Source organism: Cinclus cinclus, chromosome 15, assembly GCF_963662255.1.
Source record: "Cinclus cinclus chromosome 15, bCinCin1.1, whole genome shotgun sequence".
Lineage (NCBI taxonomy): Eukaryota > Metazoa > Chordata > Aves > Passeriformes > Cinclidae > Cinclus > Cinclus cinclus.
The window spans coordinates 11,107,800-11,133,857 of NC_085060.1; the positions used below are offsets into that span (position 1 = coordinate 11,107,800).

General features: G+C 39.9%; 1 protein-coding gene across 2 annotated transcripts in view; it reads left to right on the top strand.

The window, feature by feature from the left end:
• Positions 1-26,058, top strand: part of GRIA3 (glutamate ionotropic receptor AMPA type subunit 3) — a 141,407-nt gene that overhangs the window by 54,278 nt on the left and 61,071 nt on the right. For both annotated transcript variants that reach the window (XM_062503089.1, XM_062503088.1), the window contains exons 4-5: positions 9,065-9,252; positions 25,513-25,566. In XM_062503089.1, the coding sequence (XP_062359073.1) occupies positions 9,065-9,252; positions 25,513-25,566 (242 nt within the window). The remainder of the gene's footprint in view (positions 1-9,064; positions 9,253-25,512; positions 25,567-26,058) is intronic.

A 26,058-nucleotide genomic window follows, 5' to 3' on the forward strand; every position in this document is an offset into this window, starting at 1 on the left:
CATGAGTCTGTTGTGTGTCACCACCCAGCAGAATAAAGCAGGTTCTTTTTGAGACACAGAGCATTCTGCTGCAGAAGGAAGGGAGTTAGGTCACTGATACAGGGCACTGAGCCAGTCCATCCTCACTCTGAGACCTCATCTGTCTGAAGTCTTCTGAAAGGTGACTTGTTACCCCAAGCTTTTGTGCTGGGTCAGGTGTTTCCTGTTGGAAACAGGTGATGCCATGTGGATTCTCCAATAACTTTGTAAATTGTCATCCTGTGGTGTCACTGCAGGAGGAATCAGTATAAGCAGATCAGATCATACAGCTGGTGCTCTGGTCAATGCAGATGAACCATGTTCCTATGTTCAAGATCAATTCAGACCCAATTACCAAGTAGTTAGCGGGTATACAGACTGGCTTAGAATTAATATGAGGCCTTGTGATTAACAAATACATCATTGTTATGAAGAGAAATGTACTGAAAAATATAAGAAATAGCGATATAGGAAAGTTCCATATTGCAAGCTATTATCAAAAACGAGGCAGAAATAGCCAGTTGAGTGACAAAAATGAAACACATATGCAGACTGTGAATATGGATCCATAAATTATCATTTATATTACCATAAAAACTCATTTAAATTCCGGAATACTTTTAAGCTTGGTTGTCACCCTTTGATTGTTTTTTTTTCCTTTTTTTTTCCTTTTTTTTGTGTTCAGAATAAATGAAAAGAAATTAACTTATGGGTTGAGATATGAAACACATTCCTGCAAGGGCAGTTAAAATGTTGGCTACTAAAGGGTGAGATGTTGATGAAGAGAGACTGAAAAGCTGATAGCATCTGTTAATGAAAATTCTCAGAGGCATAAGATCTGTTTGCTCAGGTAGTTTGAAAACTGAAAGTGTAGATAAAGGTTAGGAGGTGGAATAAATATTTTTCTAACTTGATTGACTGAAGGTCAGATAGAAAGAATAACTTTAGTATGTCTGAGAACAATTCAACTGGCATTATTTTTTTTTCAAGACATTTATCTGAGGTGAATCAAGGGGGTTTTTTGTGATGAATATGTATATCAATTCGTAGTCTGATTACCATAATCTCATGTGATTATTTCTTCAAAAGAACAGTATTTATCACTTTTTGAACTCAGCAGTTCCAAACATGGCTTTAGGAGAAGGCAGACAGCAATACTCTTGCACACTCATGCTAAAAACCCTAATGCATCATGATAAAGAGTTAACATATGTTACCAATATTTTTAAGTTTACAGCATATTTTGAAATGATGTTTTTCACTCTTTGAATATATGAAGCCAAATTTTAGGTATTTTCAAAGTCATCTCCTGTTGATAAGTGAGTAAGTTTCCTTTTTCCAGAATATCTATGGCCTTTAACAGAACAAAGACAGTGATTCCCTCTTTTGGCTGAAAACGTTAATTTAGCTTAAAAAGAATTAATTCTTCTTTCCTTTCTCAGATGATAATTCCACATACTACTTTCCTTTTTAACTCTATTTGTAATTGTATCACAATTATGCCACTTTACATGGAATAATAAATAATGGTTTCCATCAGTATCCCAGCTCACTGGTGGCTCGTAGCTATTCAGCTGACTCTGGTAAATAAGAGAAAAATGTATTCTGAAATGCCATATGGGTGGAATGTGGCTTTATATGGAATGTAAAGACAGGTTGTCTTTTCTAGACTGATAATTGTTAACTGTGATTCCTCATTAGAATCTTTTTTCTGAGATAAATATGTAAACACAATGAGATATGTACTTTTACCAAGCAGTAAATCAGCCCCATCAGTTCAGTGTTAGTCAACACATTGGGATTTTTCTTCCAGTTTAGTTTTTCAGTTGCAGGTAGGGATTGTAAGTGATACTGGATGATGATGCTTTACACAGCTTTGTTCTTTTATGTGTTTTCTTCCATTGATTTCCATGCATGTTTCAAACACAGCAAAATTACACAGCATATCCCTCTCTCCTGACTAGAGAGAGAATATAAGAGTCTGTCATCCAAATGTGCCTGAAGTTAAGGACAGATGAAGTCCATTTAGGCCTCATTATGGTCAGCTCACCATGTCTGATGTCAGGAGGATTGTAGCTGAGATACTTTCTATCCACGGTGACTAGGTCTGTTTTATTCAGTAACCTATGCAGAGGGGTAATGGAAAAACCAACCAACAAAAACATCTCAGGTGGGTCTGAAGGAAATGGTTGAAATGGTTGGTAGTACCTGTGTATCTTGGTTTCTTCTATTTTTACCCAAAGAAACTTCTGTTCTGATTAGATCATTCAAATGCTTTTTAGCTGAAGGCTGGTCTATTGCAAGCAGCAAAGCTTCTTGCTTGCTCCATGCAAGAGTCAGTGAGGCTGTGAAACCATGGTTATGAGCTAGAAGAGCTCAAAGGTGAAGAGGACAAGGGAAAGTCTCTACAGAAAGCTGCATCTTGGCAAGGCTGTGATACCATGCTAAAGTTATGGTGTTAGCTTCCTGATACCAGTAGGATTCAGGATACTCAGCAAATGGTTTATTCTGGATTTGCTGGTGGCGCTTGAAGCATATCCTTGCTGGAGAATTCAGGGCACTCAGGGAAACAGGTGTTGGTGATAAATATCATAGGAATTTAACTCCATAGATTTGTATCTGACTGCATATGTAACAGTACTGTGCTTACTGCCTAGTTTTAGGCTTTGGGCTCTGCTGGACAAAGCCCTGTACTCTGTAGAGCTTCCCTGGTGAAGTATCTGTACTTAAGCATTTTAATTTTTTTTTTTTTCTGTTATTCAGATACTCTAAAGCTTGGAAGTTAATTACTTTTAATGCTAATGTAGTTTTACAATTTTGCCATTTGCATGTAAGAAGTTTTACCTTTGGGAGAGCTCTCCACTACTCCTAGGCCCATGTCTCCCAGATCTCAGCAGTGTCTGGTGACAGAGTGCCCTCCCAACTCTGGTAGCATCAGTATCAGTTTCATCACCATCAGTGATGGTGATCCACACAGAGGATACCCTACAGCCCATATCACTGGACAGCACAATGCTCTTCACCTTCTGTCACCTCTCAAAATTCATTGTTCCTTTTTCTGATTTTCAGTGCTAATTCTGCCTTCACCACACAATTATTCATGTGTTATATTTTCCTCAAGTGGAATCTACTCTGGTTTTGATGTGCTTCCATCTTGTCTGTTCTGTTACCAATCTGTATCCAGAAGCTGTTCACTCAATTAGTATTCCTTTGAAAATTATTTAAATAAAGATTTGCATAGCAAAGCTAAAACTAGAACACAGCTCTTTTGATAAACTTTGGATCATATCCTTGGTACGGAGGTATCCCTGTCTGTCCTACACCAGCAGATTTGCCCACAACATAGTGAAAGTCATATGAATAAGTCCCCCTGTGGAAGTGACAGCATTGCTTACGGCATCCTTTTGTCTTGTCCTTGGTTACTGAACTCTTTGATCCCTTTCTACATTGCTCTCATTTTACACTGGCACAGCTTCATTCAAAAACAACATAGTTGCACTGACCTAAAACTTGAGTGAAATGAGAGGCAAGTTAGATGCAAGGTTGTTATGAAAGAATAGATCAAGGTGAAATGGAATCAGAGCCATTTAGGGGGGAAAAAAGGCATTTTACTTCCATTCAGCAGCTCTGAATTTCTGCAGTTTTAGCTATATCCCATCCCTAACAAATATGAACCAGATGGTTCCTGTAAATTCTCCTTTAGAGCCAGGCAAGCTCACATTCACTCAACCAAGCTGTCATACCTATTTCTGTATATTTCTCTGTTTATGGATGACAGGTTGCAGTATTGTAGTGTATATACAGGGGAAACTAGAGGTTTACAGAAAAAGCAGAAATTAAATTAAATTTTTAAAAATATTAGAATGTGTTTGCTACTTGGTCTAGAAGGTTGTCTGCTACCAGAGTAGTGGAGTGTAACACTTAACATTGGTTACCAGTTAGAAGTGATCAGGTCAAAACCAGATGGACTGCACTTACTCTTATTTTATTTAATAATTTGAACATAAGTGTGTTAGACTGATAGAGCATCCTAGAGTCCTCACCATTTGCTGAATTGCTTCCTGGTGACTCATTTAGTAGCTTCTGAAGTTGCTAAGAAGACCTGGGTTATGCAAAGCATACTTGCCTCACAAGCATGTTGGGATTTTGGATGATTGGGAATTTTGGGGTCAGCTAGTTGTTTTTTCACTCGTGCCTAACATGTTGATCTTTTTACTTTCAAATTAGTGTTAGGTTCAGTGCCAAACACACAGAATATCCAAATATATCTCAACTTACCAACCTCTGGTACACTTGAAGCATAACCTGGCATCATATAAATTGTATCTGTCATGGGGAATCACTTGCCTGGATGGTCTCATTTTTGGTGAGTTCACTGTGCCCTTGACAAATGTAGGTCAACACTTAAATCCCTGGAGTTCAGTCATGGGCCAGAAGTGTAGATCTCTGTATCATGTCCCAGATCCATAGTTCAAAACACAAGTATTCAGATCAGAGCCGATGTTCATTCAGGTGGTACAAGCATGCTGCATGTCAGGAAAACATGCCCTCATAGATCATTGGTACTCAGCATGGCAAAAGGGAGAGCAGGTGCTCTTTCATTTCTGTAGGAGGCTAAAGGTCCAAGGTCTTAGCAGGAGCATTCAGGAAAAGAAATGCACATAAGTGATATCATTTTTCAATAAGTACTTTGAGCCAATTGCAAGGCCTCATGTGATACTACAGATGTTCCAGTTAGTCATGTCACATTAATGATTGCTGTTCTTTAAACAAGAGTAAGTTCAGTGATGTAGCACATAGATTTTCATATCGCTGAGCAAACTGCTGACATGAATTTTGCCTATGTGGATGTGGAAGTTTTGTGAGCTTTCAGAGATGCAGAAGAGTGGAATGTCCTCTTCACTTGTGTTAGTAGGGTCAGTGGAGAGATGATTTTATCAGAGGAATCATTGGAAAGACAGGCACAGACTTAACTTCCCTGGCAGAAGTAGGAAGATACTGTCTGAACTTGTTTCTTAGTCCAGCTTCAGGGAGGACTGGCCAGAACGTAATTCCATCTGCGTTGCTTAAACTACAGAGATAGCATTACAACAAATAAGATTTTCCCTGCTTTTATGAGAAATTTATTTAGAATGTTTTTCGTCTTTGCAAGCTTCAGTCTGAAAAACTCAGAATACTTGCTTCAGCTCACTAAGAGGCAATCTGGGCACTTGTTTTGTTCTAGTTTTTATTACTGTGCTTAACTTCAGCCCAATAATTTTGCTATTTCCATGAGGGCTATCTCTTTGAATTCATCAGTATTGTAAGAATAAACCGGACAATGGCATATTTGAATGTTAAGGCCAGGATCGTCTTAAGCTTTTAGCAGGCCAGATCAGATTGACTTGTGAGATTGCAGTCAAAGATGATAGGAGCAGCCTGTGAGTTACATGACCTGGCAAGTATGGCCACAGTCATCATGTGACTATTCTTAAATCTGTAATGCCAGCTTGTTAATAATGTAGTGAAGAGATGGCATGTGGTACCTTCAGATGAACTAACCTCAGAAACAGTGCTTCCAGAAAAATGCCTGCCTTTCATCCTACTATTTTTCACATCCTAGGTATGACTAAAAAAGGGATTGAAAGATCACACTGGGGTCTAAAATTTTTATTGTGGTCTGTGTTGGTGTTAATGGCTACAGAATGAGCAGCCACTGAATTTTGGTGATGATAGTGTGTACCTGGTTTCAACATAATCCCATTTCTGTCATCTTCCAGGAAGATGAGAGTTTTTCTTGCCTTAACTAGTATTTTTTGTCTGCCTTGATGGAAGCAGTATGAACTGGAAACAGTATTGATGACAGTCCTTCCTGCATGACTTCTCCAGAGACCTGTGGTGAAGTGTCAGTTCTTTAGTCTTTTGGAGTAAATGTGATGCACACCAGACAAAGACTTTGGACTGGAGATAGTGGCCATGGCTGACTGTTGCTTTGTCCTTTAGGGGGAACAAGATGAGAGGTACCTGTAGGAGTTCTGCACCTCCAGGGTGCTCAGGGTGAGCATTTCTTGAGGAGCTTTCACAGGTGTGTGTCCTGAGGGCAGGGTATGGAAAAGCACCGTGTGCAGGCCTGGTCACTGACAGCTCACACAACATGGAAAATTATTTCTGTGTTGATTACCCAGGCAGTGCTCCCAAAGTGACACAGCTTGCATTGTTACGCTAAAGAGAAATAAAAGTTCACATTTCAAGATAAAATGGTCCTTTCAGTTAAACATTCATGCTGCTCATGCAACAGCTGGAGCCTGGAACATGTTGTTTACAGGAATACCATGTAATGGATAACAATGTAAAATGCAGTAAATGGTGCTGAAGGCATTAGACACGGGAGAGACCTGAAAGTGGAGCAGTGAGGATTCAGGTGCTGCCTTCCTGAGAGCAGGAGGTTTAAACCAAGCTTTAGTAAACCAGGAGAATGGGTTCTGTAAAGGTCATCAGGGGACAGGTCTAACGAGCTGCTGCAGGAAGGGCAAATGGTCCTTCCCAAAGCCAGGATGGGAGAGGGCCCAAGAGAGAGGAGCTGCCACAGCACAGACGGTGCCATTGGGAGGATTTCAAGAACTGGCAAGGCTAGAGGGGACCGTGATTGTAAAGACTTGATGTGACAAGGAGAAAGAGGAGGCCAAGAAGACAGAAATTACAAAGCTCTGAAACTTTTCCATCTTAGTTTACTCTAATCATATTTTCATGCATAGGAGAAAGGCTGCTGAGTAATCTTGCTTTTCTCTTTCTTGAAATGGTAACTACTGACAAATACACATCCATACAAAAATACACATATACTCACACCCACACAAACATGCAATTGCACAAAATTAGGAAAATTCTCCAACTTTCTTCTGAGATACTCAAGGTCTGACAAAGCAAATTCTGACTCAGTGTTAGCTGAAACTGGGAGCATGGCAGCTAACCAATGGCATCTTCACTCCAGCATATTAATTTTCCTTCTTTCCTTGAGATAGTTCACAAGCTTTGTATGTGTCATTAGCAAAAAACAGAGCTACAAACATATTTCATTTTTCTGGCAGATATGTCAGCTTTTCATAATATTTTGAACTAATTTGTTCAATCTGGATTAAAAAACCTGGATTTACGGACTGTTGTTGTTTACAGGAAGCTCAAGGTTCATACTCAGATGTTATCCGAATTATGAAACTAAGTTGTAAATATTAATTACATAGTGGAGTCATGTCTTGAAAAGCACGTCTTTGTACACAAAGCATTTGTAAATCCCCGTTAGTGGTATTTATGTTTCCACATAAAAATTCCTCATTTGCAGCCAACAAAGTATCTTAGGCTTAGATCTTCCTGCTACATGTAATGCAATCACAATGCTGTCACAGACATCACAACCATTTTTGTAAAATATGATGTTAAGGAAGACTGAGTTCATTGTACTATACATATGTAAATGCCTCTCTTTCAGTAGTCTCAGAGGAAAGAAGATGCCAGAAAGAATTCTCAACCAGCATTCATATTAATTGTCACTACCTTTCATGGGATAGTGAAGTGCATTCATACAAAGAAAGCATTAAGAATCAAGGAGGCTGCACAGGGAAAGTGAGGGCATGTGAGTGAGACCTAAGGAAGTTACACGGTAAATTATGATAATCTAATTGTAATCTAGAAAATCATTCTTCCCTTGTTTATGTCTGTAATGAGGTAATGGTGCAGCTCATCTGGCTTCAGACAGCTGCTACAGATTTACAGCAGGCTGTGGAAGATCAGACTGCAGCACAAGTTCTTTGTTATTGTTGTACCTCTACAAGGGTGTCTGAGTTCAGAATAGCTATTGGTGTAATTCACAGCAGTAAGCATGTTGTTCCTCTGTAGCTCAAACTCAGCTTCAGAGAACTGGTTATCAGAGAGCATGATTAATTGGTTGTCGATCCTATATGCTTATGTGGCTGTGTGTAATCTTTTTTAATCTGGCTGTGGGTAAGAAATCCACAGTATGACTAAATAATTGGACTGAAAGTTTTGCAAATAAATTATCTGGACAGAAACTGCACTCATATGGATATGCTTCAGTACAATAAAACTACTGAAAATCACTGGGTGTGCTTGAAGTAGATGACCTCTGTCTTCGACTGGCTTCTGCTCAGAATTGAAGCAGTTAGAATTATGTACAAAATTAAATTTCCTGAATGAAAACAGATTCCCAGCTACATACTAAAACAAAGAGTTACAAATCAATATCTGATGATTCCTACATAAGCATGACTTGACAGAGATTCTGTCTTTAGTTCCACTACTTTTCACTTGGGGACTTGACTTGGGCTCTGCTTTTCACCGAGGCACGGCTGTTCATGAGAAATTAAAATGCTGCTTGCCTCTGTAATTTCCCACTGTGTAGTCCTTGGTCATTGTATGCTGCTTCTCCTCTGCACTGAGGATGCTAAATGAGTTGGTATTACCTTAATGAACTCATTGAAAGTGTGCTTAATTCAGCTAGACTTCACATTTAAAAACACTTTTTGAAATCAAAGTGAATATCAGTAAAGTACTGTCTTGTGGTTGTGGCTCCAATGACCGGTACAATGACTTAATTGACATTCTTGTGCAGTGCTTGGATCCCTGCCAGTTAATGACCCACTGCTGCAGTCTGCACAGGCAGATCACCCCTTTTGTCCCACTCCTCAGGCTGATGGACTTCTGCCTAAGTAATGGCTGCAGGCTCCTATTCTCAGCTGGCACAGACCCCAGCATGACCATAAACATCCCTGAGAGGATCATAATATGGTATATTGGACACATTCTGATCTGCCTTGCAGTAATATACCACCAAGACATTCTGCTGAAGTCAGTGACTTTGCCAGTGGCATAGCTGAAAGAAGAAACTGGTCCCTACACTGTTGTTTTCTCAAGCAGTGAAGCACTTGCAGGCTCTCAGCTAGTCTGTGTCCCTTTAGATGATGCAAGTTTTTGTGAACCCTTTGTCAAACATTAAAAGTAGGGGGTTTTGTTGTTTTTCTTTTAAATGGTTGTATTGTCTCTTCCCCCACAGGATTTTCCATTCTACAGGCAATTATGGAAGCAGCAGTACAGAACAACTGGCAAGTGACAGCCAGATCTGTAGGAAGCATAAAAGATGTTCAAGAGTTCAGAAGAATTATAGAGGAGATGGACAGACGGCAAGAAAAAAGATACTTAATTGACTGTGAAGTGGACAGAATCAACACCATTTTGGAACAGGTATCTGCTTTTCAGAAATTGTGATCTCTCTGTGACAGGTATCATTAATATTTCCAGAACTGCTTATTTCTAGAGATTATTGAGTATCCTTTGAGATGTGAGTCCCAACTGCTGGCCAGTTAACCTAGTAAAATTAAAATGCCACAGTGATACTCATAGTTGGTGGCAACACTTACATGTAACCTACCAGGAAATGTAACTGTGGTATTTTTTCCCAAATGTTAATAATGAATTATTTTTAAGTAGGTAAGGAACCTACAACCTCAGCTGACAGAGTCATATTACTGGAATCAAGGCTGCTTGTAAGGATTGCAAGACAGGTGAAGTTTTTTAAGTGGAACATGAAACAAGAAATAAAAGGCCAGTGAAGTATCACGGAATCATATTAAAGAATTCCTGTAAGGAAATCCTGCTAATGAATAATTTAGTTGATAGTCCAAATGATTCATTAGTACATTTTGGTACATAAAGCTCTCCCTTCTGCATAGCCATTGCTATTGACAGGCTTAAATTGTGGGCGATGGAGTCGAAGCACCTTTGTGGGGGAAGATGCGTTTGGAGTGACTATTTGGTTCTTACATGGCTTTCCCAGTGTTTGCTTTGCTCCAGAGGAATGGCCATACCCTCTGACCATACCAGGGTGCTACCCATTATGCCTGTGTCACTGACGGGGGTGTGCAATGTGCTTGAAGAGGTGTAGTAAGAGATACAAATTGTTGGAACAGACACAGGACAGCTCCCTGCTGGCTGGGCTCACAGTAAAGCTCTGGTGCTGGTGTGGCACCAAATCCATGCTGCTTGGTTATTCACAGGCACGTGGGAATTCACTTGCATTAAGACTGAAAAACCCTCTGGTTTACTGCCACTTTGTGAATTTAACTGTGGGTTCGTATTATGGAATAGATTAAGAGTAACATTTGAATTTCATGAAGCATTAGCATATCTCTTAGAAATGTTGTATTGGAAACTATCAACAAACTGATCTCACTACCATAAACCTGGGAAATATGAAAAATACATTCACTGTGTTCCTTCTCAAAATATTCAGTTCCTGTCAAGCCTTGAGGTGTATAACTGAGGGTCAGACTGTGGAGACAGCCAGGTGCCATAGCTGCTACTTACAGAGCAAGGAAAGAGATGCTCAGGAGAACAGGGCACAAATGAGCTGGTCCCTAACTCTGACAGTTGGAATGGTTGTGATGCTAATACACAGCATTGCATTTTACACTGTATTTTTAGGCAATATGGTGAGTGCTCTCTTTAGGGAAATTTATACTGAAAAGTGTAAGAAACTTCTCCCTTTTTTTTTTTTTTCCTTTCGTTTGCTCATGTTCTTGGAAAAGATGCAAAACACCATACCTACCCACAGTCCACACTTCTGAAAATGCTGCAGGAGAGCACTCCTGAGCCAAGCTTAAAGAGCTCTTTGGGCCCACTCTCAGCTGAGAGGCAGGCCTTCTGTTTGATCTGACTTCATTTACATTTGTTCTCATTTTTCGTCTATTGTCCAAGTAAGAGAAAAAAAAGTCAAAAAGTGTTCCAGTGCTTAAAAGAAAAGCATATAGCGAAAAGCCTGGCGATTCTTTTCTTCTGCTACTACTCTAAATTCAACTCTAGTGAAGTTTAAATTTTGTTAAAATGCATTATTTGGTCTTCTATCAGTGTGATTAGCATCTGTTAAATAAAAATTTGCTACTGGGGCCTCCAGGTTTCCCCAAACTCTACAGCACATGCTGGCATCCCGATGCTAAAAATGTCTTCTGTCAACAATTTCCAGTGGGTTTTTAATTGGATACTGAAAAGCAGTGACTTAAATTTCTGCAGGAAAAGTCAGTAATGGTGGATGGATCCTAGGTTGATAGCTGAACAATTATTGTTTGTAGGCTTTTCCTTCCATCTCTGCTTACCCTGTTATCTTCTCATAAATTAGTTAAAACTTTTCACAAACGTGTCATATTTAAATCCATCCATCCCATTTGCTCAAGGGAGTGGAGAGTTGTCTTTTATTTTAGCCAAGTGTGTTTGCTGATAGCGTATTATTGAGGGGAGAGATAAGTCTGGTTTTGCATATTCGAAATCTAGCATTTTATTGCAGTTTAAAAAGCCAAATTGGTGCTATATGTGGAGTCTAGGAAGGCTGCTCAGCTGAGAAGCAGCAACATCTGAGCCTGTTCCCACTTGTTGATGTACATTTGCAGATGGGTTTGTTTTTCCCAGTGAGAGCAAAAGGAAGCCAAGACACTCTACCTGTCTGAACTGTTGTGTCAGAATACTGATGGACAAGCTGTGTCCCATAGAGGGCTGGTATAGGCTGCCTCAACCCAGCTGCCTCTCTATCCCTCTCTCTTTTTTGGCCTCCTAGGAGCAGAACTTCAAAGGTCAACCCTCCCATCAGCTTCTGGGAGTGATGTCTCCCTCCAGAGAGGGGGTTCATGTGGTCACTGTGTGGCACCCGCTATTTCTTTCTCTGAGTCAGCAGCAGCATTTTCCGGTGATCCTGGATTTCAGAGGCTTAAATAGAACTTATTCAAGAAGAGAAGTCATAGCAGAAATAAACAGACTGTAAACCACTAAGCAGTCTACACACGCACTGAGTTTGCTATCAGACTTTTGGGCTCTTGGCCAGCCCATTCAGCAAGCTTGTCAGTGCTCTGCTCCAGGAACCATGTATCATGGCTTTGTGTTAGTGCTTGGATTCAGTAAGAGTGACCTCTTTTCCTGTATCAGGCTGGTCAGTGTGTGCACTTTTCTTCCTTTGATCATTTTTTCAATCAGTTCAGACCAGGGTATACATCTCTTCTGAAAATTCAGGCTCATCCAAAGACAATTACACGTCTGGGGATTTTCTTCTGAGACTTCAGCTCATTCTGGAATATCCTGTACCTTCCTCCAGTTATGTACAGACATGTGAGTCAGTGACCTTGAGTATCCCATATGCCTTTAGCATATGGCACAGTGTGTATGTCCCTACATTTCCAAGACCTGTAACCTGTCATATGAAGTATTTTTGTTCTCATGGCTGTCTGGTACCTGATCTTTCCAGCTGTAAATATAAGGTTATGGAAAGAGGGCACCTCAGCTTCTACTCTGCCTGAGTAACCTGTTTTGTGTCAAATTTCATACTGCAGGCTGATCTGTTTTCATTCCCTATTCAGAAGATGTGCCTTATATTTTGTCCTGGAGGTGGATACCCTGCCCAAATCTCTTCAGCTGCAGAATAGAGGGAATCAGAGAAATCAGTAGTTATTCTGTAAGTTGCTGTCTGTTTGTCCACTTGCCCTATAGTTCTGTAACCACTGAGCATGTGGATCTATATCCCCCTTGCACAACAAAACTATATCCAATTCAATCATCTACTGGCCTCTCAGGCATACAGATAGCAACTCTTATATCATGAAAAATTCATAAGCTCCCCACGCTTCTTGTCCCTTGATGCTAGAATATTCTGTATTTCTTCACAGATAGATACAAAATTGTTTTCTCATAAGCAGAAGAACATTTTCTTCTGAGAGCTAACAGTAAGCCTTAGCCTGTTTGACCATGTATTTAGAGATATGTTTTCGAGTTAAGAAATACATTTTTCTTATTCCCAGGATAATAATCTGTATTTCAGACTAGAGTGGCTTTATGTCCACTTAGAAGAAAATCTCCTGAGGGTGAATGAGGAGGAAGAAACTCCATTCAGGATCAAAATGGTGAAACTTTACAAAAGACCTGTTTATTCCAGAGAATGCATGCTTTTATCTTAAGGATGCTATCTCCAAATTTAGTCACGAAGGTTTGGCTCCAAGGCAGTGTCTGTATTAAGTGAAGGCATCTCACAAAGCAAAAGCAATATTAGAGAGTATACATAAAAATAGAGAATGCAGAACCCAAAGTTTTAGAATGACAGCCAGACTGTGAAAGACAACTTAAAGTGAAGCCTCTCTGAGATTAAGAAGGGTAATGTGATTGACTGAACTCTGTCCTGTGCACACATTTATGACAACTTTCGAGTCTGAAATTTTGAGATTAGGATGGAGGTGTTCAGGTTTTCAGTACAGCCCCAGCTGCATCTCTCTGCAGAGCTGCTCAGATCTCAGAGGAGTGAGCTCACTGCACAGCAGCTCTCACATTTAGGGTGTCATAAGAATAAACACAAAACTGCAGTGTTGGGCTGAAGAACAGTCATTAAAAATGACAGTTGGGGAAAAATGTAGTTGAAAAAATTCAAAACCAGTGTCATGTAAACTTCCTGGTTTATCCATTCCATAATAAACAGATGGTATGGTGGGGGTTTGCCTGTGTTCCCTATAGCGATTTAAAATACAATTGCCTGTGAATCCAGAGGGACACTTGAAGCAGAGTTATGAGTAACTTCAGCTTCTGCTTTGCTTTTGAAGCCCAGCAATGCCATGTCCTCTGAAGGCACTGCACTGCTTGGAGCAGACCCTCCAGAGCAGTGTGCCCATCGCCTTCTCCAGGGCTCAGGGCCACAGCCATGTCACAGGCTGATTTTATCCTCTGTTTAGAGCTGTGTGGAGCAGTGGGGTTCAGTTGAGGCTCCAGGAAAATATCTGCTTTGTAGACTGTTGTGTAACATCACTCTGAAACTGGTACAGTTCATTTTTACATTTCCAATGAACTAGAAACTTAAAATTTGGGACATTTCTCCATTAGATACTCATGAGTATTGTTGAAACCAGGATGTAAAGTAGAATAAAAGGTCACTTCTTTCCCTTCACACCCAGGGAGTTTCAGCAGCTCGCAAGTCCATGTGGGCATACGGGGAGGAAAGGGAATTACTTAGGTCAGGCACCCTCCGGACATAGCAAGCAGAAGAGTAAGGATGGGCATAAGTCAAAAGTGACAGCTGTATCTGCCTTAAAGGGCCTGCTTCTGTCAGCTGTGAAACTCATAAAGGGCAGGAGATGAATTGCTAAAGCAGAGAGAGTAACATCTTGGGTTAATTGCCCCTTATACAGCACATTTCACACATACCTGAGGAAAGAATTTCTAGCTTGTAAAAAGGAATGTCTCTCCAAAGCCATCATCCAGATTTCATAAAACAAGCCAGGTTCTAAATGACAGGAATTTATCAGAGCATTATTAGTCATCCTGCAGAATGACTGAAGTAATGGAACAGAAAGCTTAGAAGTGTTCAAAAGACATTAAAGCACAGTTTTAAATGTATCTGATCAGTAGTAATAATAATTAATACCAGAAACATTTCACTGTAAATGTGGAAGTACATAGAAGATTGCTGCCAAGAAACTCTTTTTTCTTGGGCCAGGGGCATATGAACCTGAAGTCACCATTAGAATTTTTATTTTTCTGTGATTCCAGCAGTTACTCATGTTATGTTTTATGATAATTTATAGGATATAAATGCACACACCGATGCACACACAGGCATCTGCTTTTAATACTTTGCATATTTTTACCACAATATTTGTAGTGTGCAGTTATGCTGTTACAGTCATATTGATATGGCAACCTCTGCATTGCCATTAAATAAACAGAGAACCAAAATCTTTGTTTAGTTATGCTGTTGCAAACAGAGAGTCAACCATTATCCTGGAGACGATATTTAAATTGATATCATTGTGCTCATTACACAGATTGTATTTGCTTTGAACTTCAGTTAATAGGTAGCCATAAAAGCTCAATTTGCTGCATAGTTCACCTTTCTGTGCAGCTTTTCAGTGCACAAAAATGGTGCATGTGTTTGCCCTGAGCCTTCTGAGGGTCCCACTCACTGTTTAGCCTGTGTCCACCCTGTCTGAGCTGCTCAAATTGTTACCCTTGTGGACAAGTCTCAGGTGCAGAGGTCCTGAGGGCCATTGGCCCTCACCTTTCCCTGCTACATTTGGTGAGCTTTGGGAGCAGATCTACTCATGGATGCTTCTTATGCCATACCTGGACTGCAGGAGACCATTTGGTCTTTCATTAGCTCTACATGTATTTTTCAAAAACAACATTCACAAGAAGTGTTTTAAAGACACAGAGCATTTGAGGGAAAGGTAGAGCTGGATGCGATTTGTTCAACATGTGATCCCCTGAGTTTTTGTCTTTCCCTATTTGTCCATCTCTAATAGCTTTGGGAATCTTCTAAGATTCTTCTAAGCTCCTGACTGATTTTGAAACCACTCTCTCACTCATCTCTTCCAGATTTTAAAAATCAGTTTGTGCATAAGTTGCTTCGTTTCAGTCCTGGCATTTAAATGTTCTTTCTTCTTATACATAAAGGATAACCCCTTTCATCTTAGCAGACATTACCTTAATTTCTGCATCTGTCTCTCAAATAGTTTAATGCTTGAAACTCTGCTTCTAACCAAAGCCTTTCCTTAATTAGTTTCCAAGGCAACCAACCATCTTGGCGACAATTCAGATGAACTAACTGCAGGGAGAGGAAGGAAACACACTATCAAAATGAATAGCAATAGCACAGTACCACTGTGCAAACAGGCGTTGTACATCACCAGAGACAGCACGATAGTTCTGGTGTCTCATCAGTTCATTTACAAGGGAAGAAGTCCCAACTCAGTCAAAGAAAAGCTGCACAAGAGTGTGTGTCTTTTTTTTCACAGCTCACTAAGGGGGGATTAATGGCTTCAGCGTGACATGAGTCACGTATCCAGGGGAGGAGAAGAACTGCTGGGGCTTTCCAGGGCCCCTCAAGGACCAAGGTGTTCCCAAGTGCATCTCCCAGAGCACAGTTACACCGCAGCTCAGACAGCAAGATTTTCAGAATGGGGGCCACCCCACTGAGCTTTTTGAGCCCAGCTGCTGGTGGCGCAGTCCTGAACACGCTGACAGTTCCAAGCTGCAGCCTTGTGGGGAGACGTCCCCAAAGGTGAGGTCCAGAGCTGTGATCCAGAGCTGTGGTGGGGTTGCTGCAGGCTCCAGCTGCGTTTGGATCAGACCGTTCTGTGGCACAGCACCATCCCAGTCCCGTCTCTCTCTGCTCTAATTACATATTCATATGGGATTCCTGTCCCTTATCCCAGCCTCTCACCTGTTCAATTCCACCTGCCTCCGGGGAGCAGATTTAAGACATCAGGGGAAGCCTGGTGTAAATTTGGAGAGAATCAGGCCCCGTCAATCAACTCAACTCAAATACAAACTTGCCGCACAGTATCCAACCAGTGAGCTGGAAAGTGTCATAATAATTTTAGAGAGAACTAATGTTGCCTGGCTTTAAAAAAGCCCATGTTACTAAATTAAATTTGTTCGTGTCACACCATAGGAGTGCATGTGGAGGTATAACAGTGCATGTATTACTGGAAGCTCTTACTTCCAAAATGTGTAATAAATAAAATTATCAACAATATACATAGACCCTAAAAAATACCCTAAATATCTTCTATCCTGGGAAAATGCATGTAAATAATCAGAATAGAAAAATATTGCTGTATCTCTATTACCTCACATGAGTAAAATATTCGCCCCTGCTGCATAAACTAAACCTAGTGAAAATAAATTAACTCTTCATAATCTTTTTCAGTTCATGGTTTATGCACCAAGTTATATGGGAGTATTGCAGAGTGCTGCTTATAGTGAAGCAGAATAAACCTTTCAGACTCTTTGAAATCATTGAAAAAGGCAAATTGAGTGCAATTCCAGTCACAGTAAAATGCTATTTATAATATAAAAAATAAGAAAAAGTTATCATGTCTTTCCTAGAGGAGATTGCACTAACTTTTGTTTCTTAATTTTGTAGGGCATTTAAAAAAGGAAATGAAATGCATTAAAAGAAAAAAAAAAAAGCTACTATTTAGTATTTTTGGTCTGCTTGAAGGCAGTGCTCTGCAGTACAAAACCCCTTCCAAAAAATTCTCGTGTGGGCACTGGGACTGAATTACTGCGACACTTCTGGGTTATATCCAAATAATAGTTTGAAGTGATCCTGACATGCAGTAATAGTTTATATAAGCAGAATTCTTTTTCCAAGGACTCTTGTCCAGTTCCAGGGAATAACACTGGGATTTTACTCTGACATGCGGATGGGAAGTATCGAGATAATGTGAAATATGTGTGTTTTTAAAATTAAAACTGTGTGACTCAGTTTACCTAATTTATTCCTTTCTTCCCTCAGTGGATATAGATCTTTTTATGTTTTGAGCAGCTAAGACTGAAGAAGTTTCATTTATGGGATATGAAAAGAAGGAATGAGCATTGTTTATGTGTGTCTGTGATTGCAAGGGTGTGCTCTTAAGGGTGTTGAATATAGTTTCATGGAATTGAAAGCCAAAAGGCACAGTTGGATATCTCCTGTGTCACAGGGTTTGGGCACATGATCCAAAGGGCACTAAAGAGCTGCCTGTTAGGGATGTGGATACACCATCAAACCGTGTGACAGTGCTGAAGCACTTCTGGCTTCTGCAGAAGCTTTGGATAACTAAGAAGAAATGTAGTGTTACTATTATTAGCAATCTTTGTGAAAATGACTTCAAGTGTTGTGAAATTTAGGGAAGCACACTTAGCTAGAAGCCAGATTTGATAGTAGTGGTTTTTGACCTACCTGATATGGACTTGTAGGTCTACAAGAACTGCTGAGGAGCAAGGAAGCAGTGAAAGGAAAGAGAGGGTATGGGAAGCTGGAAATGAGAAAGGTATTGTGGTGGGATCGTGTTCCATGGGATTGGAGCTGGCTGCACTGTAGATTGAAGGAAATGGAACTACGAATGTTGCTTCAAAAGCAACTTTTTTTGTGATTTCTGTGAGATCTATTGGAAATTTTAGGTGAAATTTAAATTTCAGGAAAACTTAGGATTTTACAGAGCCTTGAAAAAGTACTGAAACTTCCTTGGATGTTAAATCATCTTTCATTATCATTTCTCGAGGGGGATATTTCTCAAAAAATATACTAGAACTGCATAGACAATTTAAATATTATTTTAAAATGACCTATTTGTGAAAACCACTGCTGCAGAGTAACATATGTAATAAGTCATTTGCTTCCCATAAATACAGCTGCTGAAACAAGTGGATTTTCAGTTCATTACCCTTACTTAAGAATCTAAAGAATTCACTGATTAAAAAATTCTATGACACATCTCTTCAGGGAAGCTGTCTGGGAACAAGTATCTTTTCTTGAACAAGTATCTTTTCTTTCAAAATAAGGGGGAAAGGTCTCAGCGATTTTGAGTATCCTTTTCACATGGTACAAAGAATTTTTGTTGTGGTTATAACATCCCCTTGTATCTGATCTTGTATTTAGTGAACTAGCTTCAATGATGAAAGGTAGTTTAAGTTTTGCTTATTTTTGACATGAAGGTCTTTGTATTGAAGGATGTGAGTTGTGAAGAGAGATGCAGTCCTGAGAGATATAACACTGGTTTTGTCTGTCTGAACAAAGAAGAAATTTTGATAGAAATTTTATTTAATTAATTTTATTCTGCTTAAAGAGAAAATAGTTGTGATTATGGATGGCAGTTACCAGAGATCATAAAACTCTTCAACTCTGTGTACTCTGATCTGATGTTTTGCAGTAGAGTATGTCCTTTAACAATAATTGTTCCAACAGATTAGTTAATCTGGCAATATTATTAAGTCATATCAAGAAAAATGAGTTTAAAATTTTTTTCAGGGCCCAGAAAATTTTGTCAGCACAGTGAAAGAAGTTAGGAGAAAGGATCATTCCCTCAGAACCAATGTTGCAGTTTGTACTTTATTTCTGAAATAATTCCTAATGTAACCTTTTATGCACAAATTAAGTGTGCATTCCAATACACAATCTTCAATCAGTAAATGTCAGATTGGTTATGGGAAAAGAAGTTTTAGCCATATGGAGGGAGAATGAAGCACAGCACAGCTTTCAGATGTTGCAGTTAATTACCCTCTAAGGACTAACACGTACAACCATCATCTCTCTGGAGATGGCCTAAAAGCAGAATTTCACTCTTGATGTGACTATTATGAAAGAGAGAGGGAAGGGACAGAAGGACACAGGAAGGGGGCCAGAGGGGGGAAACCTGATGAAGTGCTTCAGAGGCATCAATTCCCTGCACCAGCCAAGCACATTTTTGTCCTCTTCTTCTAGGAGATTCCAGTTCTCTAGGAGAGAATCTCCTGCGAGATTCATTGCAGAACAGCCAAAAGCTGTTTGAAGAATGTTTTATATGCCCAAATTAATGATCTTGATATTGTGCTGTAGAGAAAAGTGAGGATTTGATTATAAACAGTAGTCACAAATGTATAAGATGGCAGTAGGATGGAAGTAAAATTCTTGGGTCTATCCATATAGTGCACAAATACATTAATTGGGTCTGTGTGTGGGCTTGCGACATTCTCTAAAGGGCATGAAGACTCTGAAATGGTGGATGAATTAATCTCAAACATATATTCAGTTATTTTTTTCTGCAACAAATAATACGCGTGTGGAATCTTCATCTTAATATTTAACACATTCTTTAACTCAAATTTAATATAGTACTCATTCTTCATATAAATGAAATCATTGTTTACTGCATATTTTACAGCATCACTATCCCTGGTGGCCAGATTCCTGCCCCATTAATACCAAGTGAAGAGATAAATTGCCTTCCCTGGTTTTGTACTGGAGTTACAGTCATGAGGTTTTGACCCTTTGTATGAGGGAAGCAGCTCCTGCAGAATGTGGAAATGGTTTTGTCTCTGCAGAATTAAAGTCAGGACAGGCATCACCAGTAGCTGAGATGTATCTTTTACCACCATGAGTTTGTGGTTCCTTTGTAACCTCATATATTGGCCCTGGTGGTGTTGGTGTGATAGAAAGAGACAAAATCGTGACACCAACAAAGCCCTCTTTTGTAAGTGTACTGAGAGAAGATTGAACCTTGTCTAGTGTTTATAATTCTCAAAGGGAATTTGGTCTTCCTTCAGAGGTTTGTGTGTGAATTGGAAAACAGGTGAGTGGGCTCTGCAAGCTTACAGTAGAATTGAGCTACTGAGGTTACAAGGGATCCTATTTTTATTGCGATATCTGGTTAGATGAGGAAAGTCCTGTTCCCACAGGAGAAGTTTTGTTTTCTGTTCTCCTCCTGTTTTCCCTTCTCCTATCTGGAAAATTTACGTGACAAGGGGTGAGCTGTGCAGAGCAAACATAGGGAGGACTGGTTATGTGCTACTGTCCATTGCTCACATGGTAAGTCTAGAAGTGGCTGCATTGCTGTTTGCAGTGCACTGAAGCAGAGCACTGCAGTGCCATGGCTGCAGACCCGTAGGCAGCTCCCCCACCGCAGGAAGGGTCAGCAGGAGTGGGCAGGAGGCCAGGGAGAGGACTCTGAAGTGCTTCATAAGTTCCCCTTTTTCCTGAGGGGTAGGAACAGAGCTGAGATGTAGTACTTGCAAATGGCGCTTGAGAGGTTAAACATCTTGCTAATGTACTGACAACATTTTTGGGCCTTGCCTTCAGTTTCTATTAAACTAATTGGATGGTCACACTGATATTCTGTTCCTCTCCTTTCTTCATTTCATCCTGAAGATAAATTAGCTGGTACCACTGCTTCAGTAGGGTGCTACATCACCTGGCACAACTTTTTGGTCATTCAATCCAATATAGGCAGGAGCCGCTCAGATCTGAGATAAGCTTCAAGTAACTCCATCCTCAGAGCAGAAATGCTTTCAATAGGGGTAGGAGCTAGAAAACACCTGACCTGCTATCCAGGTGAGAAGGCAGTGTGCTCCATAACAATTTAGGCTTGCCAGACAGTTGTTGCTGTGCTTGGTATCCCTCTGTTCCCATGAAGTGCAGTCAGCACTGATAGCTCATCCTGATGATGCTGTTAAACTTTTCAATCTCTGAGTGTATTTATCAGTTTTTCTTGTTTCCTGTGGGAAAGAAAGAATTGTGCCATCACTTCTGACATTTGCTCGCTGCTTTGAAGGCAAAGGTGTCATAATTGTCTTTCTATAGCAAGGTGTAAAGGCACATTACTGTCTAACTAGAGGTAGCTGAGTTCCCCTGTCCTCTGAAACGTGCGTGCACACTTGAAAAACAGTCGATTCTTTTTTAAGTGTGGGCTTTTGGCAACAATGGAACCCAAATTATTGTGCAAATAACCTCAAAAAAGGCAACAAAATACTTTTTTTACTCCGATCTTATGGGAAATCTCATTTTTCTTTCTACTGTCTTACTAAAACCTAGGAAAGCTCTAGAGTTAACCCTGCCTCATTGTTCCCAGATATGGTCAAAATGGAAAGACACATTGCAGCAGGTCAGATCTCTGCCTGTCATTCCATTCAAGTGACATATTTCTGCCACTTGTCAGGTATGAAAAGCACAGTAAAAATTTTCAGACCTTCTTTGTGGCAATACTGCATGTCAGCATCAGTATTTTATGTGATGTAAGGATCTAGTAGACTCATAAAATATTGTGATTTTGAACTGTAGATGAGGTAGTCTGCATTTTGTGATCTACTTTTTTTCATTCTTTTCTCATTTGTAAATAAAGGATGATAAATCCTTTCGGCTGACATCCTGGTCAGACTAAACTGACCAGATGGCAGTGGATTCAAGTGTAGGAAGGATATGCTCCTAACAGGTAGTTTTCCTTTCACTGCTGCCAAAGTCATGATAGCTCCTTCTCTCAGTAAAAGTGCAAGTATATCCTCTCAGCTTGTATTTTTCAATGTCTTTTTAAAATTAAAGTTCACAGAGGCTGGAAGGTGGATTTAAAAATGACTGAACTGCTGGGCTTAGAGGGTTGCAATCAGCAACACAGAGGCCAGCTGAAGGTTACTATTTGGGGTACCCTGAGGGTACTGGGGCTAATCCTGTTTAACCTCTCCCTGAGTGATCTGAAGGTGGTAGGATGGAGTGCAGTCTCAGCAAGTTTGCAGACGGTACCAAATTAGGAGGAGTGATACACCAAGTAGTTGAGCTACAGTGTTTTGACAGGCTGATGAAGTGAGCAGAGTGGAACATCATGAAGTACAACAAAGGGAAGGGCAAAGCCCTGCACCTGAAGAACAACCCCATGCACCTGTACAGACCAGGTAGAGGCTTCCTGGCTGGAAAGCAGCTCTGCAGAGAAGGAACTTGGGTTCCTGGCAGTCAAGCCGACCACGAGCCAGCACTGTACTCTCACAGCAAAGAAGGCCAGCAGCATGCTGGGCTGCATTGGATTAGCATGGTCAGCAGGTGCCTAGAGGTGAATCTTCCTTTTTACTTTGCTGTGGTGAGGCTGCATCTGAAGTGCTGTGTACAGTTCTGAGCTGACCAGTGTAGGAAAGACATGGGTGTCCTCATGAGAGACCTGTCATTATTGCTCTAGAAATACCACACTGGTTCATACCAACTTAATATTAGCCAGTTAATATCTTTAGTACTTATCTTCCAAAACTTTAAGAAAAGTCTAAATGCTAAGGGAAAAATTTGCAGTTGCCTATTTATTGTGATGACTGATGCAGTGGAAACCAAATTGTCTTTATGCTTGCAATCAAAAAATAACTCCCCTAGCAAAAGGAAAAGTAAAATTGCCAATACTGACTTAATTTCTCAGTCTGGTGTATAGGTCTTCAAGAAATCCTGGTGCTGATTATTAATTTTACTTTTATTTTGAAAGCAGATACGCTTTAGTTTTGTTCCCTCTAGATGTTCTCTTAATTAATTGGAAATATCCAAATAGTAATTAAAAATACAAACTTTATTTGATTCTCCATGAAGCCTGACATTATGATCTTTTTATCTACAAAGCAAGAATTATGTTGGATCAGAAATCTGAATTATTCATTATGGTTCCCGGCCATTTTTTTCTCTTCTCCTTTGTTCAGTGTAAAATCTTATAAGCTTTTCTTTCAGTCAAGGTGAAAGCAATATTAAGTCTCAGAAGTCAAACTTACGAAAGACATGTAGCTCTGTGAAATCCTTGCCCTGTAATCCTGGCTTTCTGTTCACCACTACTATTCAATATCCCCCTTTCTGTATAAGCTTCACAATATATCAGAAGCTGATGAGATTTATTTGTTATACTCCTGTTATACTGTTATACTCCTGTTTTCCTGCTTCATAAAAAAGCTTTATCCATCACTTTGCTCCCCTGGGAATAGCACGTCTGTGATTGTTTCTGCTGGGCTCGCTAATCCAGCAGCTCCCTTAAATATGCTGGACAGTTGGTACAGGGTGGAAAGTGAGGGAGGAGGAGAGTTGTACTTGTTAAGATTTAGGACAGCTGTGTAGTGTGTAGAGAATTTTAAACACATTGTTAAGATCTGGTTCAATAGTGATGAGCCAACATGGTTGATTGTATGAATAGAAATGCTGTCAGGTCACTTCTGAAAGATGCTTTATGAATTAAAGCTTGGCTATAGTATGTTGAACCTCTCAGATTTAATAAACAGAGTCATTTTGAAGACATGACAACAGATGAGACAAAAGTTGAGTCTGATCTATGCTAATGAGTCCTACATTTCCTGTTTGCAGTGTTGCTCCTGATGCCTGTAGCAGTTCCATGTGTGTTTTTCTTACAGCCTCTGACTTCATCTGTGGTGATATTTTTCTCTTAAATAAACACATTTCTGAATAGAAATGTAAAGGCTTTCTCATTTTTTTGTTAAGGTTGAAACTACAACTGTTGTTCTTAAGTAAGTTTTTGTCTCTTACCTGCCTTTGAGGTGAAATTAAAGCATACAGAGAATTCAGTATGCAAATAGCATGTGCACCAGACAATCCAAAGAAAACCTGCACATTTCCACAGAAAACAAATGTGAGTATAGAAAAGCAGATGCTTTCTACCAACAGAGTGTACATACAGTTCTCAAGAGGACCTGAACAGCAATTTATTTTCAGACTGCTGGAAGTATGCAAATTCCTACAGAATTAAATGTGAATTTAAAATAAATGGCATCTATTAAGGACAATACTACCCAAAGAGTCAATTGGGAACTTAATAATTTAATCAAGAACTTGTGCAGGCTAAGCAGTATACCTAAAGTCAGTGATTCAAATGGCATCTGTTTTTAGCAAAGACATTAGTGGTTATGTTGTCTTTCGAAGCGTGGCATTTGAAGTATTTTTCTGTGATCATGGAGTTCATTTGTATGGTTATGTATAGATTTTCAGATGATTCTCCATCAAAAAGCATCATCTGTTTGCTTGAGCTCCTTGTAGTATATATACTGTGATAATACTTGTGTGTATTGCTAGCATTGTGTTTGCTGTTTTTAACCCAGCAAGCCTGGGTAGAATGGATTATATATTGTCATGCATGCAGTCACCACAATTATAAATTAAATTCTTACTGGTGAATGTTGTTGCATTTGATGACTGTGGGACTGGATTTATGTTTCTGAGATATTCTGAAGGCAAGTGCATAGTCTTGCACAAGTGGCATTGCTGGTGAGCCAGCTGCCAGCTGTGCAGACCTGGGAAATGTTTTCCTTCCTTATGCAAAAGTACAGCATTCCTGGAGTGGGGCAGAGCACACAAGATGGCAGAGCTCAGGCTTGCCAGACAGTGCTGCCTCCACTGTTCCCCACTACCCTCAGAGAATTCAGCTTCTGAGCTCATCCTGCTGCCCTTTTGTCTCTTAGCAATTCCATTTAATGACTGTTTGTACAGAGAGATGCCCAAGTGAGGTCAGCGAGGGCAGGAGATGTTGCTTAGTGGAATGTGCAGCATAATGTTTAGTAGCAATTTTGACACAACATTGTAAGGTCAGATGTATCCATTTAGATGCAGTGGAAATGACAAGTTTTCAGGCCTTTAGGAACCTGTCAAGAGGCATTGAAGGTCGCTGCTTATAACTTTGGGAATTTAACTTCAGACATTCATACATGGGAAGGCTTGGCCAGGGTTCTTGTAGGGAACTCCCTGTAAAACTTGGAGCCTACCCAGCCCTGCTGTGCTGGTGCAGGTTAATAAACACGGGGAGTGCCTGGGCAGTCTCTCCTGCACCTCTCCCACACTCCACCAACAAGGAACGAAGTAAACAGGAGTTTGCTTTGGTTAGATACAGATTTACCTCATTTCAGAGCAGAAATACTTGAACTGATAATTAAAATCTTTAACCTGGTCAGCAGGGAGGACGCTGTGACCACAAGGGTGAATTCGCCAGGAAAGGTCACCTCTGCAAGGGGAGAGTTCTCAGCCTTGCCAGTTAATCTTTGTTGTACTCTGGCCACGTGTTTGAAAAACACAAATGACATCTCGTCTGTAATGTCACAGATCTGGAATACTCATGCTGCCCATGGATTGAACGTGGAAAATTATAAAACTGTTCATTCTCTGTCTCTTTTCCACTAGTTAAGAGTCATCTTCTTACAAACAAATTATATGTAACGTTTTTCTTCACACAGGTTGTAATCCTCGGCAAACATTCTAGAGGCTATCACTACATGTTAGCTAACCTGGTAAGAACTTTTCTGCATGGAAAGTATAGCTACATTTTAGAGGGTAACATTTTCTGTTAAGGTTAAAGGCAACTTTAATCAGGAAGTGGAAATGCATGGGTGAGTACTTGGATTTTGAAAAATTACTTCAGTAAATACTGTAACTGGTATGTCATCTCTACTCGGTTTCTTTTGTCAGAAAATGTCATGTCCTCTACTAATTTTAAAGTAGTAATTTAATTGTGTATTTTCCACTAATTTCTATCTTCAGAAATCAGACACTTTTGGCTGTGATTTTCTATATAAAATATTTTGAATTTAAGCATTCCAGGAAGAATAATTGTAGCTTATTGCCATATAAGTGGTAAAAAGCTGCAAATTAGAACAATTCTATCCAGTAAACCACCAAGGCTGTTTAGCTTTATTTTGTATTTCAGGGTTCAGGGTTGTGCCTGTGTATGGGCTGACCTACCAGGAAGAGGCCGTACATTTTTATCTGGATCAGAGTTTCTT